Genomic DNA, 17,521 nt, shown 5'->3' on the forward strand with positions numbered 1-17,521 from the left:
ATTTGGAAATTATTCAATAATATTACTAAAATGTATATAAAAACACCATAAATATGTATATTTCACACATTTACATAAGTAAACAAAGAGACTCAATGAAGGGCCAAAAAAATCTGCGGATGATTCTGTGTGGGCCTAGTTGTGGGTTTTGAAGACTTCATCTATATTGATATGCTTTTGCTGTGTTCAAATGGAATTTGATGTTTACACGTTTCAAAGGGATTGAGTAAAATTTTATGGATAATACTAAGGCCGCAATAGTGCATTGTTGTTATCGTGATGATGCATAGTGTTGTCATATACTGGGATTTTTATCTTGAATATCTTAAAAATATTGACACACTAGTATTTTCAGTACCAAGTAGCTTGTCACCAGAGCATTAATTAAAATTACAGTTTTTATTTATAGACTAATTTCTTTGTTTCATTGACCTGGTCCAGATTTTTGCTTGGTCTGTCAAAATCTTCACTTGCCCAGATGAAACTGCCCCTTCTAGGGGGCCATTTTGGTGACTGTCGCTTTAATTTCAAATAAGATTGTCCTCTTTTTCAAAAGAGGGTGAAGCTACAAATGCCTGTGTGTCAGCATAGTGGCTATGCTAATGAGGAGATGTTGTTACTAATGGGCAGGGCATTTATGTCAATCAAAGTGTTTCTACAGACTGTTTTTATTTTTGTGATTATAAAAAATAAGAATATTAAAATATAAAAATAACCTTATAAAAGTGATTTTTGCGTAATAGGTCTAATGTATTATTAGAGTACAAACTACTTACCTAATTTACATTAAGTTAAAACATCAGTGAAGACAAGTGAGCAGTCAGTTATACAGAAATAAGCGACAGAACAAAAATACCGTGCTTGACGTTCTTCTGATAAGTCTGAAGTTGATTTTGTCTTTTGTTGTTGATTAATATTAGAGACGGCAGCCGGTTGCTGTCACCTGGAGCAATTTATTCCACATATACTATCAGTAGAAGCACAAGAAGGTGTAAAAACTGTACATTGGTGTGCGGAGAGAAAAAATGCACAAATTGTATTCAGCATTTGGTATGTATTGGAGCTTTCGAGTTTTGAGTAACACTAATGCATTCCAGTGCATTTTGTGGTGTGCACTTGTAAATTTTTAAACCTTTCAGGAGTTGGAATGTCCAACAGTGTTTTAAGAAAAGTGTTTGGAGTTGGGTGTTTTCTGAAGCATTTTACATCATAGAGACATCTTTGAAATATTTCTATGCATTTTGGTGCATTTAAACATATTTTGCTAGCCTGTTGCCTAGTTTTTTTTGTTTTTAGATACTTGGATGGATGGATGGATAGATAGATAGATAGATAGATAGATAGATAGATAGATAGATAGAGAGATAGATAGATAGATCGATTTAATATTAGAGTACAAACTACTAGCCTAATTTACATTAAGTTAAAACATCAGTGAAGACAAGTGAGCAGTCAGTTATACAGAAATAAGCGACAGAACAAAAATACCGTGCTTGACGTTCTTCTGATAAGTCTGAAGTTGATTTTGTCTTTTGTTGTTGATTAATATTAGAGACGGCAGCTGGTTGCTGTCACCTGGAGCAATTTATTCCACATATACTATCAGTAGAAGCACAAGAAGGTGTAAAAACTGTACATTGGTGTGCAGAGAGAAAAAATGCACAAATTGTATTCAGCATTGGTATGTATTGGAGCTTTTGAGTAACATTAATGTTTTCCAGTGCATTTTGTGGCGTGCACTTGTAACTTTTTAAACCTTTCAGAAGTCGGAATGTTCAATGGTGTTTTACGAATTTGGAGTTGGATTGTTTCAGAAGCATTTTACAACATAGATACATCTTTGAAATATTTCTATGCATTTTGGTGCAAACACATTTTGCCAGTCTGTTGCCTTGTTTTTGTCCATTGGAATGGTTTAAATGTGTTGAGCCAAAAGAGAGAGAGAGAGACACACACAAAGTCAAATAAAAGTTCTCTGGGTTTTAAGTCACTGTATCATAAACAACAGAAGTGTGTTATAATCACAAGTTAGTGTGTGTTGTCCACCCCAAACAACATCGCTCTGGCTTTGACCGTTCATGATTCATCTGAATCAAGATCCTTTCGTTTATTATGGAAATCATGTCTACTTACTGCTGGAAATGTTTATGTGACCTCTTCTAGATTATAATATAATATATTTTACAAACAGGCAGCACGAAAATGCTATGAATTACCATTGTAATATATAAATAGGGCTGCACAACATTGGAAAATATGACATTGCAACATTTAGTTTTTGTGCAATATATATTTTGCCAGACATTTTACCAGGCCTGTCACAATAATCAATATATGGACTTATCGCACAAAACATGGACATGACCTCAATCATTTTTGGTGATGCAATGTACAGGGTGGGCCATTTATATGGATACACCTTAATAAAATGGGAATGGTTGGTGATATTAACCTCCTGTTTGTGGGACATTAGTATGTGAGGGGGCTCATGAAAGAATATAGTTACGTTAAAACCAAGCACACCATTGTTTTTCTAGTGAAATTCCCCATAAGTTTGATGTGTCACATGAACCTCTTCCTATTGAAAAAACAAATGTTGGATCCAAGATGGCCAACTTTAAAATGGCCGCCCTGGTCACCACCCATCTTGAAAAGTTTGCCCTCTCACAAATACTAATGTGCAACAAACAGGACGTGAATATCACCAACCATTCCCATTTTATAAGGTGTATCTTTATAAATGGCCCACACTGAGTATCGCCCATACATAAAAAGCAATTATAAACATTTTAGCTGATGTGCAACATCTCTATCTCTATTGGAGGTGTCAGTGTCAGTATGAAAAAACATATAAAAAACACTATAGTATTTACTCTAAATTACTTTAGTTTATTTTCATGTGGGTATCTGACAATTGAAAATAGATTTGGTAGCAGATATCGCAGCTTTTGTTACCTTTTACCTTGCACTTTTTTGTTAACTTTTTATTTATTTAGGATATACATTTTCAATTCAATTCACCTTTATTTGTATAGCGCTTTTACAATGTAGATTGTGTCAAAGCAGCTTCACATAAAAGGTCACAGTAAATTGGAACAGTGTAGTTCAGTTTCCAACATTTAAGTTCAGTTCAGTTTAGCTCAGTTCAGTGTGGTTTAAAAATCACTACTGAGAGTCCAAACACTGAAGAGCAAGTCCAACAATGCGCAGCTCTATAGATCCTGAACCATGCAAGCCAGTGGCGACAGCGGAGAGGGAAAAAAACTTACTAATTTGCCGAAAATGAAGAAAAAAACCTTGAGAGAAACCAGGCTCAGTTGGGCACGACCATTTTAATTTCTTCGCTGGCCAAACGTCTTGTGCAGAGCCAGAGATTAGGAGCTATACATTTTCACATTCTGATTCCAATGCCTAATTATTAAATTGCTAAAATGACTATAATTAAATGAAATATTGCTAAGAATAAAATATTATGTGTTCTTTTGAAGAGTGTACTTGCATTATGATGCTAATATTGTAATTCTGGCATTATATAATGAGTGGCATAAAATGGTCTTAAAATAAAATTAATATAGTTTATCGTAATATAGTTTGGTGCAATATTTTGGATGACAAAAATAGATATCATGACAGGAATAATTGAACTGAATAATTGATGCTGAAACAATTTATATTGTGCAGCCTTAGTAATTATAATAATATTTGAACATAATAATACAAATAACACCCTGACTCATTTGAAAAACAACACATATATTTGCCAGGTAAATATATGCACTGACAAACTACAGCACAGATTGTAGACTTTGGATTTGAGTATCTGTTCAAGGCTAAAGTGGACTTAATGTTTATTCATGGTTTATCAACAACCCTGTTACTTTGTGCTCTGAGAATCATGGGATATTAAAAGCACAGCCGTCTGATATATTTTCATTTCCAGAGAACAGCACAGCAATTGAAACCCAATTCCTGCAGTGTTGAGCAATTCATCCAGCAGCCCTCAGTATGTTTTCTATTCGCTGTTTCGATGAAGGACATTAAAACTACAGCTCGCTCTTAGTCACAAACTTTTTTGATCTCGCTTCATGCTAGAATGTTGCCATAGCGACCACCGCAGAATAGTGCTTCTTTAGAAGTGTCAACAAACAGGCGTAGCTGGTCTTAAGATAAATCGACATTTAGGTGGTTGTGGTTGTGCCACATGAACTGTTCTCAGAAGTGTCTTGCTGCAGTTTTTTTTAAATATCTCAGCCTTCTAGTCCTTCCTCTTTCTGTATTTTATTAATCTTGCACCATCATATCGATTTCTTCCACAGAACATTATCTTTGTCAGAGCGTTTTATCACAAGTTTTATAATTCTTTTAAACTTTGTAGGCTGATTTGCTGCCTCCATTTTGTTTTTCCACATTCAGTATACACAATATTGTTTTCTGGTATGCTTTTAACTGTTCGACTCCTCAATTCTTGTTGTGGATTGTGTGGACCGTAAAACTACACATTCCTTTCTGGCCAATCATTGCTTGCTGTTTTAATGACATGCGTGATGTCATCAAGAAGTTGGAACTAGCAACATAGTTTCAGACACGAGCTGCGTCTCAAATGGCACACTATACTCTATGCACTCATGCGCTATGTACTTATGCACTTACACACTCAACAGCATAGTATATGTATGTATAGTCCTCCCAAATGGAGCACTAATGTTTTTTTACTAATCGGAAATTCAGTTTCCCTGATGACGTTTGGCAGTTGCCAAATCAGTGAAATAAATGACCAAACTATCAAATATTACCTGCCATGAGTATAACCGCATTCACCATCGGAAGGCGCTATAATCACTCTCGTAGGAAAATTTTGCTTGCACAATCCAAAATGTATAAAGTTATCCAACATGTGCACCCGATAGCTCCGCCCCTTCCGCTACGTTAGCAAAGCTGCGGTCGTTGAGTGCGTGAAGTGTCCATCATTCCACACTTCATATATAACCGGCTGAATGAGTGCATCATCTGGGTAAATAAAGTGCACTTATTGTTTTTAGAGTTTTCAGTGTGAACGCACTTCTTACACTATTTATACTACAAAATGGCGTAGAATAGTGCATAAGTATGTGATTTGCAACGCAGCTACATAAACAAAAAAAGGCTAGCGGCTAATCAAAGTCCCTTTAAGGTGAGTAATTTCACTCGGTGGCCATCTTTGAAACGCCTCTCAGGCAGTATACTCGGGCATTCTGAATGAACGGGGAAACCTCAAATTCTCCAAAACTGTTTGCCAAGCTTATGATTACATTACATATTTGGAATCACCAATAAAATTAAACAATAATTGTCTCATAAGCTTCATTTCTAAACGTCTGAATCAAACAAAATTAGCATTTTTTTCAGGTTGCCTGAGCTAATGTGCATGCGCACTCTAAAGAAACGAGATCACGACACCAACCTCATTTAAATTCGAGTTACACATTATCATCCTCTGGAAAATGATCGTCAGATCGCGCTGCTTTTCAGAAGTAATTCACAACTTGGTCCTGATGGTGAATCTCCTCCAGAAATGACAGCAGCTCTTTGTTTACAAGTTTGTGGGCATTTGAGTAGTTGCTGTCAGTCACGTGTTGTGCGTTTGACAGTGTGCCTCGCGTTCATTTCATACAGATTACAAACCCAAAAAACCTGTGTTTTCATGTATAGTTGGTTTATTTCAAAGTACAGATTTCAGGCTTTGTTTGGATATATTTCTCATATCTGTGAAGCAAGTATTCGCTGAGATTCCAGTGCGATTGTTTACTGTCGTAAAATCACACGTCTGGTCCGAGCTTCGGAGAAACATCTTGTCTATAGTGATCGATGTTTGGCTTCTGTACTAGTAGATGGGGCTTCATTTACCATATTGACCGTTACACTTTTCCCCATTCAAAACTATAGGAGTAACATATCTTGTGTTATCTATAGTCTTTGGGCTAATGTAGCAGTGTTAGCTGAGGAAACATCAAAAAGCCAGGAGTTTTGTCATTATACATCAACAAACTGCATTGTATAGTTTCACTTAGCATCATCACCTCTCTTGGGTTTCACAGTACTTGAAAGTTCTTTAGAGAAAAGTTTATGTGCTCCTGTTAATTTGGCATAGATGTGATGAATGTGTTGTGGGGGACTCGGAAAAAAAATCTTTCATGCTAGTCATTTTGTTGGGAGGTTGAGAAGCATTCCACATGTAATGTTGGTTGTCGGTCGACAGACTTTATGAGGAAAAAAAATTAAATTCTAGCATCCTGATGGCCAGTGTTGTTTGCAACTTTGTCCGAACTGTAGGCTTGTTTTATTGTTATTCATTTATCAGTGTTGTGCGGTCTGGTCATTATGGACAATTAATAATAATTAATTTTGTTTAATTCATAGGCTAGATTTTTCACTCTGTTACATTAATAATTTAGAAGCACTTAGGGTTTTTAAAATCGATGTTAAGTGACTGTTAGATGGCAATAGTAGTCTTAATGTTATCTATCTATCTATCTATCTATCTATCTATCTATCTATCTATCTATCTATCTATCTATCTATCTATCTATCTATCTATCTATCTGTCTGTCTGTCTGTCTGTCTGTCTGTCTGTCTGTCTGTCTGTCTGTCTGTCTACAGTATCTATCTGTCTACAGTATCTAATTTTAGAATCTTTGTTTTTAGCTTAAATTGTAGATAACATCTATCTATCATGTCATGTTTTATATGATATAAAGAATGTAAAATGACTTGTAATGGAGTAATCAGAGTTATTTAGTGCAGTGTTTCTTAACCACGTTCCTGGAGGAACACCATCACTGCATGTTTTGGATGTCTCCTTTGTCTGTCACACCCATTACAGGTCTTTCAGTCTCTGGTAATAAGCTGATGATCTGACTCTAGTGTGGTCTCTGGCTGTTTGTTGTATTTTTGTAATGCTCATCAAGGTTGTCTACTGGTTGTCTTCAATGCAGAGCAAGAAAGCGCACGTGATGATAACAGTGTAACTATTCTCATGCAGACTTCATTGAATCTCTAATCCCATTTTTATTCACATTTCATCAAGGCTAGCAGCTGAACCTTAGAGCATTGACCTACTGTATGCATGCAGAGAGTTCTGTGGCTCTCAGCCCTGTCAGGAGGCCTCAGATGTTATCAGGTGGTGGTGTGGTGTTGTGAAAGATTGTGTCACAACTTGATCTGTTTAACTGACAAGCCATTGGTCATCATTTTATTATTTGTAGTTGGAAGTACCCAAGCACGTCTGTAGGATAATCAATGAGCTGTAAACAAAAGGTGTAGTTATTTTCTGCCATTGCCACACATTTTGTTGTTGTAGGTGTGTGTAACGTCTGAGCTATAACCGGAACTATAACCATCTGAGTCTATTAATCTATGAAACAGACTTATTTCATCAGGTTGAGTCCACTCGTTTGGACGATGCTCACAACGCATAAAACAGGTGCAGCTGAAGGATCAGTCTTGTGCCTCTGTCCCGTGGTTTGCATTACCGCCGCTCTCCTGTTACTGCGTGAATCTCTCTGTTGGCAGACAGCTGTGCATCATACTGATCTCTGATGTGCCAAATGCGTCCCTGCAATCTTGAACTGTCATAATACCCAGAGACCTCAATGCTCGGGAGACGTTTTCAGGTCACTTCATGCGGATTAAGACTTAAGCCTTCTCCATGTTTTATTTAGTGCCTGTTTTCTTGAAGTTTAGCTTTACAGATTGCTTTGTTCACTAAAGGGAGTGGGCGGTGAGGTTATGCCACCCAGGAGACCGACTTGTTGACTCGACTTGTTGACGTGTTCCTTGCAGTGTTAGATGATATCCTCCTCCCTTCATTCAGTACATCGCGGTGTCTGCTCTGTCAACATGAGACACAAGGATTTAGGTCCAATCCCAATTCTACCCCTTAGCCCTTCCCTTTACTTTTACCCCTCGTTTTGTGCGTTCACATGAATGGCTATTGGGGTGTCTCTATTCTCTTTAGCTTGAAGCCGTAGGGCTAAGGGGAAGGGCTAGGTAGCCATTGCAATGGAGATTTTCCAGGGCCACACTAGAGACTAAGGAGTACAAAATTTCCCAGAATACACCATTTACAACGGCAACATGGCTGCATATGCTAGTCAGGAGATTCACAAATTAGTGTTCTTTGACATTATTAACAAGTTTTACTAGGGTTGGGCGATGTCGACCAATTTGGCATTGTACGATGTCTAATGTGAAACCGCGATGGACGATGGCATCGTTGTTGTAGACGGTGGTGAATTATTTATGAATAATTTATTAATTCATAACGAATTAATTATTTGTAGCCTACCGTTTCAACTACCTGACCCACATGCTCTTTGTTTTACCCATAACCAAATCATAAATAAATAAAGATAAGCTACACACAAATTACCAACTGTCAATCACTTTTTCCGCAGGACTCTGGCATGAATAGGCAGAGTGATCTGTGTTGTTATAATGGCGTCGGTTTGTTAAAAAAAGGTGCACAACCAACAGTATCTGAGGTTTTCACAAAATTTACTTAATACAAGCATGAAAGCGAAAGATTGAAGCAGTGTACCGACGCTGTGACACGTTACCTGATAGATACAAAAGACAGAAGAGTCGTTAGATAAAGACGAGATGAATTAAATATCACGTTTGACAACTATAGTGAGAGAACTATATACTATATAGAACAATAGTGATCCAGCGGTACATCCTTTATAAACTGTCCAATGTGCACTCCTCTCAGTGGTTTTGTGCTTAAAACATCCGCTGCACTGACTGCCTGGAGCTCCGATGTGCGTATATGCTAGAGTGCATGACAGAGAGAGTGTGTGGTCACGTGATGTGCGTTTTCATCGGTATAGTATGGATGGAGATCTCTTCAGAAACGCTAGGTGAAACGCCAATGTAGACGTGGATCGTTTTTTGTTCTAAAATGCCATTTTAAAACTAAGACGTATTAGTGTAAACACATTAGTGCTTGTTTTGCTGATGTGACGGGGGCGGGGCGGAGGATTTTGATGCCGGCTCAGCATGGTGATGGCTATTGGCCATCAGCCCAACACTAATTTTTACAACAAACAAGCACATGTTTTAATACACTCATAACGGCGTTCATGTTGTACAGTCATGCTTAAATAAAAAAAAAAACATTAAAAAAGCTATAGCTAAAATTTTGCTATCAATAATCCATAATAATAACAACTCCTGTTCAACTCCTGTATAGCAGTCCCACAACATACTTTCACATCTGTCACTTGATGACCCTAGAATACCCTGTCAGAAAAGTCTAGTGCAGAGATGCCCAAAGTAGGGTCCGTGGGCCAAATTTGGCCCATTTTAACCTTTGGTCTGGCCCACCATTCTATCTGAGAAGAGAGTGAGAAAGATGGAGAGGTTTGGGGCGAATTCCTTTCTAATTTGACGTAATCTGTATGTTTGTTTGATGTTTTATTGCTAAACTACAAAAAAGCAAACTGAATTAAAATGTTTTAAATGTAAATAAATCTGACTTTTAAAAAGGTAAATAATGTTGCTCGATGGATAGAGGACTGAAGACATCAGTGAGCAAATCAAGGCAAAATAGTGTAACTCCATTCTGTCATAAATGAGATTGTTTTAATGTTCATTATAAAATGATGCTGTATTAGTTAATAAAAAACAATCTTTTCCAGTTATTTTTAAAATATTATTAAATAAACTAGGAAATTAACCATGCATACTATAGTTACCTTAGGCTCACAAGACTCAGTAAAGTTTGGTTTTGGCCTTTTTTTATAAGAAAAAGTTTGGGCACCTCTGGTCTAGTGGCTGGGAAAGACGCTTTTTACAGTGTTTGCTATAATGCTAATGTTATTTGCCTGTGTTTACATTGATGAATATGGCCACAGTGTTAATGCACAGTACAGTTACAAGCTTATTGCCACATTATATCATTATGACAACATGATATTGTTGCCTTCAGTGGTTTCCTGAAGTTTGAGTCCCGGCTGGGTCAGTTGGCATTTCTGTGTGGAGCTTGCATGTTCTCCCTGTTGGCGTGAGTGTCCTCCGGGTGCTCCGGTTTCCCCCACAGTCCAAAGACATGCGCTATAGATGAACTGAGTAAACAAAATTGGCTGTAGTGTATTATAAGTGTGTGTGTGTGAATGAGAATGTATGGGTGTTTCCCAGTACTGGATTGCGGCTGGAAGGGCATCCGCTGCGTAAAGTATATGCCGGAATAGTTGGTGAACTCTAAAATAGAGACTAAGGCAAAGGAAAATAAATGAATAAAAGAAACTTTAAAATATAAAGATAAGAAAATAAAAACAAAGAATAAAAATGATTCAAAACAGACTGAAATGTGTTACAAAGGAATAAAAAAGAAAAGAAAAACATAATATGATCTGTCGGACGTAGCACAGTACTCATTCGTCGTCTTTCTTCAGTCTGAATAGTTGTGTTTGTGTTCTTCCTCAGTTGCACAATGAGGATGACTCCTCTGAAGGGGCCGCCAGTGCTGAACCGTCCACATCCACCCAGGCCGCTGGCACTGTGGAGGGAATCAGCAACCTAGCGGTGGATACAGAAGCTCCACCTCCTCCTTATGCCAGCGTGGCACTCGGAGCAACAGCTGCACCAGGTATGGAGACCCCAAAAAAAAAGATCACTTCTAGAGTAAGAATGAGTTTACATGGGAGGTGTCAAACTCAGTTCCTGGAGGGACGCAGCTCTGCAGTTTAATTCAACCCAAATTAAACACACCTGATCAAACTAATTGAGTGCTTTAGGCTTGTTTGATACCTATAGATAGGTGTGTTGAAGCAGGGTTGGAACTAAACTCTGCAGGGCTGCAGCCTTCTAGGAATTGAGTTTGACACCGCTGGTTTATTTGGACAGCAATACTCGGATTTTAATATGATTAAGACAATACTCGGATTAAGAATCTAACACATAAACAGCACTTATTGATGATCTTAATCCAACTAAAGTCATAATCGAACTAAACAGAGGTTGAATTAAGACATGTGGAGTGTTTACATGGTAGACTCCTAATCAGAGTATTGTCTGAGTCGTATTAAAATCAGAGTATTGATGTCCATGTAAACCTACTCATTGTTTCCATTGACTGAAACTAGCAGTAATTAGGTTAATCACAGCCTATATTTAATGAAAAGAGATGTAGATGTGTTATCCAAGCTTTAATGATAAGGAAAGTCCCTTATACTTGGGGTCATGTATGATGTATTTCTGAGCAGTTATAGTTTAAGATTTCACAAAGGAACTGAATCAGAATTTCCATATGAACAGATCAACATTTGTTTTGCGTTGTGCAATGCAGTAGGGCCCTTTTTAATGCCTGCTGCATCATGTCTGCTTGTGAGAGCTAAACTACACTATTTATAAAGAATGATCATGTGACTTACATTCGCCATATGCCCTGCAAATGCAAAAAATAAGTCTCACAAAGCATGCGATGCAAGCACATGAGATGGAAGGATGTTTTTGCTGAATTCTTGTGCTTCCATTAAGCAGATTTTGAGTTCACAATTTGAAAGATGCTAAAAATGCAGCTAATGAAATATTTTTGAAATGAATTATTGTTTTCATTCAGCAAGGATGCTTTAAGTGGACCGTAAGTGATTCCTAAATGCATTTATAGGACCCTATTTTAACGATCTATGTGCAAAGTCTAAAGAGCATGGTGCAAAAGCATTTAGGGTATGTCTTAATCCGCTTTTTTAAGGACGGGAAAAATATGGTTTGTACCCTAGCATATGGGTTGTGCTTATTCTCTTAATGAGTTATGGTTGTGTTTTGAGCATAACGTGCATTAAAACAATCAGAGACTCATCTCCTATTCGCTTTAAGAGTCAGTTGTGTCCCGCCAAGGCACATTTGCTGTTTACATGGTGGACTTTGTAAGTGGAAAAACTGAACGCTTCACTAGCGCGAAAATGGTTAAACAGACCATCTGCAGTGAGGATAAAGAACGAGCTGCCTCCTTTCGGTCTCTTTACTTTCTCTTTATTTTACCTTTACGCTACTTTACTCATTTACTTTCATGGAATAAGGAAACAGCACTCCTCTGAAGACATCCATCAGTCTACATATTTAATTATGTTTGCTAAGTGCAAAGATTTGTATCAAAACTATTTGCTAAATTCAGTTCTAATTTCCAGCAAATAATAACGAAGTGTGGTCAAAAAACTGAGTTATCCAAACACACGTCCTATTCTTATGGTGATGCATACGTCTCCAAAATCCAATTTGTTTTTATTAAAACAAATCTAAATATGCATATAATAAATAATATTACTACTAATAATAACATTATACGAATGCAAATTGAATAAACTGAAAAAAGCTCCCCGAGATGAAGGCATGGAGGCAGTGGTTTTTATATTTGTAGAAAATAATACATTTTGTAACATTTTAATCCTTAATTTTTTTTCATATGTAAAGATATTTGTGTATTGCTGTACATCCTGTGTGTATTAAGCAATGTGTAAGCGTTTTGGACCTGCATAGTTTAGACCAAGTTTCAGTTGATCAATGGCGCGGCCTATTTCAGTTCTTGAAAGTAGCAGTGCGCCTTAACACACCTCCTTTATAGAACAGAACACCCATGATACCACAAAGTAAAGCAAATGGATTTGCTATTTAAACAACGTAGCGCAAAATGTGAAAATTAGGGTCGCGCTGTTCTGAAAATGGCAACAGATCACGCCAAACACATCTTGCATCTAATTGCGCTGGGTGTATGATAGGATATCAAAATTGTGCAAGGACTTTTTGTTTTTCAAAGAATCCACAAATTTATTAATAAGCTATTTTTTTGTCCAAGAGAAAACAAAGTAATTTTTCTTGAGAATCAACTTAGAATATCAGAATGATTTCTGAATTCATCATGTGGCAGCGAAGATTAGTGTAATGATGCTGTAAATTCAGATTTGTATCATAAGAAAATTACATTTTGAAGTAAATTATCTAAAGATATTCTGACGATGTTCTAAATAAAAGTCTGTCATTTATTTACTACGCACAAGGCAAAACTTACTGCAGATGGTGAGTTATGCATCATAGTCATTCATCAAGGAATTTTTCTCAGCTCTCTAGAAATGAACAATAGTAATAGTGATTGTAATACTCCTTTGAAGACTCGAAACTAGAAATGTGTGACGAATTGCTGACCTGTGTTTTTTCAATTGTTTTTCAGAGAGCACATTTGTAGGGGACTTTCCCGTTCCTCCTCCATACAGCATTGCCACGTCTCTGCCCACATACGATGAGGCAGAGAAGGCCAAAGCAGCAGCCATGGCTGCATCAGCGGTGGAGGTCATTCCACGAGTGAGTTTCTCATCCGCCTACAACACCACATGCTCTGCAGAAACAAATACCAAGCCCTATATTCACACGTCTTTCCACTAGGACTGAACCATTTCAGAAAATAATAGATTTTGACCAATATTGGCAATTTAATTTAATAAGTAAATCTAGGAGGTTGTTATCGCTGAATAAAACTTGACAGGATTATCGGCTGTTGTCGGACTGAAGTGCTTTATTCTTGACAAACAACCATCCTGTATGTACTTTATCCATCTTATTACTCTACTACTTGCCGCGAAATATAACAATTGGACACAAAATATTCTAATGAGCTGGAAACAAATCCCAAATTATAATCTTTTATTAATTTTCTAATTAAATGCAAAGCTGATAGAAGAGAAAACAGCTGAATAGAGTTGGTGGAGCATACAAGATGGCGCCAAACAATCAAAAAACGCAAATCTGACAGCAACAGAAACGGTTGAATGGAGAATATATTAAACAATGTATTATTCATTTACAAGACTGGGCCGAACAGTTAAAAACAACAGTAGTGACAGACAAGCAAATACAAATTAATGGTAATGTAAGTATATGGATGTGAAGGTAGACCTATTCAATGACAGTCAGGGTGATTCGCAGTTCCCAGATGAGCCTGTGTTATTCAGGGGTTGTTAACTGGGAAAAACACCTTGAAATATCACAACTGACCAATCAGAGGTTTGTTAAACTGAACTGAACTTCAACACAGAAAACTAAACTGACACTGTTTCAATTTACTATAATCTTCTATGTGAAGCTGCTTTGACACAATCTACATTGTAAAAGCGCTATAGAAATAAAGATGAATTGAACTGAATTGAATTAAGTATTTCACACAGACGTGTTATAACTAAGGTATAAAGTACATCCAGCCAGGTGGTATTACAGAATCAGCTGTTGTATATGACCGAAGGGATTCATTTTGCAAAAACTACGTACTTTATCTAACTTATTACATGGCTACTTGCCACAAAACATAAAAATTAGACCCAACACATTGTTTTGAGCCATAATAGTTTATTAATTCTTTAATTAAAGGCGAAGCTGACAGAAACAAAAAAAGTGAATAGAGCATACACTTACCTATGCATTAATCAGATTAATGCTGACAAACAGTATCTACATAAAGATGTGAAACTATTCACTAACACTCAAGATGATTCAAAGACTCTTATAAGCCTGTATTATTAGTTTCAGCAGTTTTTAGTGCTTTTAAAATCAAGTATTGTGATATCATTGCTTTTTATTGTCCAGCCCTACTTTTAGGGTTGCAAAAGTATTAGAGTATCGAGACCAATCACTACTTTAATTTTAAAAACATCTATTTCCTGCTAACATTTGAGCATTAAATACCGCTGATTGGCCATTATGTTCACATGCTCAACAGATATGACTGTGATTGACTGTGAAGGTCATTGGTTTAGACACTTGAGCGTTTCAAAGCCACGTCAATCAGTCGATCCATCAGCGGATCGCTCATATGTCATCTTATAGATAGATCGGCAGATCTATGCAGCTTTAAACCACTCTAGTGTCAATGTATCTGTGTTTCTTTCATTCATTTTCTTTTCGGCTTAGTCCCTTTATTAATCAGGGGTCGCCACAATGGAATGAATTTATCCAGCATATGTTTTACACAGCGGATGCCCTTCCAGCTGCAACCCATCACTGTGAAACATCCATACACACTCGTTCACACACATACACTACGGAAAATTTGGCTTATCCAATTCATCTATACCACATGTCTTTGCACTTGTGGGGGAAACCGGAGCACCCGGAGGAAACCCACGCGAACACGGGGAGAACATGCAAACTCCACACAGAAACACCAACTGACCCAGCCAAGGTTCGAACCAGAAACCTTCTTGTTGTGAGGTGCACGTGCCACCGTGCAGCCTGTATCTGTGTTTGTACTTGCTAAACAGCAGTGAAGAGTGGTAAACCAATGACCTTCATGGTCAAAGTCATATCTGTGAACACAATGGCCAATCAGCGACATTTAAGAACGAGAAATTTAACGTTTTTAAAATTCCAGTACCGATTAGAACCAAACTTGATACTTTTGACAACCCAACCTACTTTCCACTACGGCTTATTAGAGTCCAATACTTTCTCTCAACAGGACAACAAAAATCTGTAGATGCTTTCTGATTAGCTTTTAGCATCAACATAAAGGAGACATTTTTGGAGGATGTGGTGTGCCATAAAAGCCTTGACCTAGAAAGAGAATCCCTCAGAAACTCTGATTTCTCTGAGCTCAGATCTAGATGTGTTATGCAATGCGGCCCCGAAAAGTATTTGAACACTCTTAAGATTGTCTGAATGTCGTCGCATTAGATAACAGAACGTCAAAGCAGCTGACATCTGCAGACAAACTGTGCTTTTTCTCAGAACTATCTTCCCCTTTCTGAGGCTTTTTTTTTTTGCTGTGACTTTCAGTCCAAGTCCAAGGTTTCGCTTTAAGTCCAAGGTGATGTGTTTGAAACAGAATGCCAAATTACTACCTGCTGAATACTAAAACATTTCAAATGGTGCATAGTTTAAATGTTTAGGGTCTATATTTATTTAAGAAAGGATTTTTAGAGTGATCAAAAGTAACCGACAAACCATAACCATAAAGACCAAACTATAAAGGTGGAACTAAAACATATTTTAACAAAATGTATGTTTATAAATTCAATTCAATTCATCTTTATTTCTATAGCCTTTTACAATCTGGATTGTGTCAAAGCAGCTTAACATAGAAGTTCGAGTAAATTATAACTCTCAGTCCAGTTTTCATAGTTGAAATTCAGTTTAGTTCAGTTCAGTGTGGTTTAATTTCACTGCTGAAAGTCTAAACACAGAAGTGCAAATCCATTGATGCGCAGCTCCACAAGTCCCAAACCAAGCAAGCCAGTGGTGACAGTGGCGAGGAACAAAACTTCACCAATTGACGAAAGTGAAGGAAAAAAAAACCTTGAGAGAAACCAGGCTCAGTGTGCACGACCATTTCTCACCAACTTCTTGTGCAGAGCTGCTTTCTAGGCGCAGAAGAACGCTGGACGTCCATCGTGGAAGAAGCTGCAGATGTATGAATAGGTCACTGGTGGGTGTTCAGGCCTGCGCACGAGATCAATGCGAACTGTTACTGGGGTCTTCAGGAATCAGTTTCATGCTCTCCACTCCTCCATGACCACCACAGCATCTGCTCAGAATACGGCCTGGTCCAGGATTATGAAGAGCTCGAGATAAGGAAAATGATATTAGATATTAGAGAGTTCATAATGATATTAGAGAGTTTTTAGTCAGGAATTATTTTACGGGAAATGTTTAAAACTGTCTTCTGGAGGAATTTCACAATATTTATCATTGATTGAAAGATATCTTTTTATCAGTGTTGTTTTTATTGCTATGTTTTTTGCACAGTGCATGATTATCAACAAATTGTTATAATTGTAAATTATATATTGAGTACTTGGTTGTGTTGACATGAATATAGCCAATGTAGCTGACATGGCATTAATAAAAAAAATAATGAGTGAATGAAACTTGAACTTAAGGAATATAAATAAAATGTAAAGCATGATATGGTAAATGGTTTCATAATATGACCCATGGACTTCTCTCCTTGTCCTCTCAATTTGACAATTATATCCTCAACATCATACTTCATGCTAATTTTCCGAGAGACTGAATTTGGGGTTTGTTATTAGTTGTCATCAAAATGAAAAGAAATAAACACTTGAAATACATCAGTCTGTGTGGAATGAATGCATATGTTATACAAGTTTCACTTCTTTAATGGAATTAGTGAAATCAACTTTTTGAAGATATTATTGAATTATATGACCAGCACCTCTATACACAGTAGTCAACATTTAAAGTGGATCATCACCTTTCATCAAAGTTGTCCTAAAACTATTAACCCATTCTTGTGCTAGGACAATTTTCCAAAATATCTCACTTCAAATGTTGTCGACTTTAGTACACAAATATAAGGGCGTACTCGCACTATGCTATCCGAACCGTGCCCAGGCCCATTCCCTGGATCGTTTGAAAAGTGTAAGTGCTCTGAATCGGGCTTAGGCACAGTTCAGTTGGCCGGCCCTGGCCCGGTTGGAAGAGGTGTGCCAGGGACTTTTTCGTATGGATTTATTAATCATTCTTACTGTTCAATGAA

General features: G+C 37.2%; 1 protein-coding gene across 2 annotated transcripts in view; it reads left to right on the plus strand.

Annotated features, from left to right (window-relative positions):
* Positions 1-17,521, plus strand: part of ndfip2 (Nedd4 family interacting protein 2) — an 87,931-nt gene that overhangs the window by 1,221 nt on the left and 69,189 nt on the right. For both annotated transcript variants that reach the window (XM_056463207.1, XM_056463202.1), the window contains exons 2-3: positions 10,465-10,627; positions 13,205-13,335. In XM_056463207.1, coding sequence (XP_056319182.1) covers positions 10,465-10,627; positions 13,205-13,335 — 294 coding nt within the window. The remainder of the gene's footprint in view (positions 1-10,464; positions 10,628-13,204; positions 13,336-17,521) is intronic.

The sequence above is a fragment of the Danio aesculapii genome, chromosome 1, assembly GCF_903798145.1.
Source record: "Danio aesculapii chromosome 1, fDanAes4.1, whole genome shotgun sequence".
NCBI classification, from domain to species: Eukaryota; Metazoa; Chordata; class Actinopteri; order Cypriniformes; family Danionidae; genus Danio; species Danio aesculapii.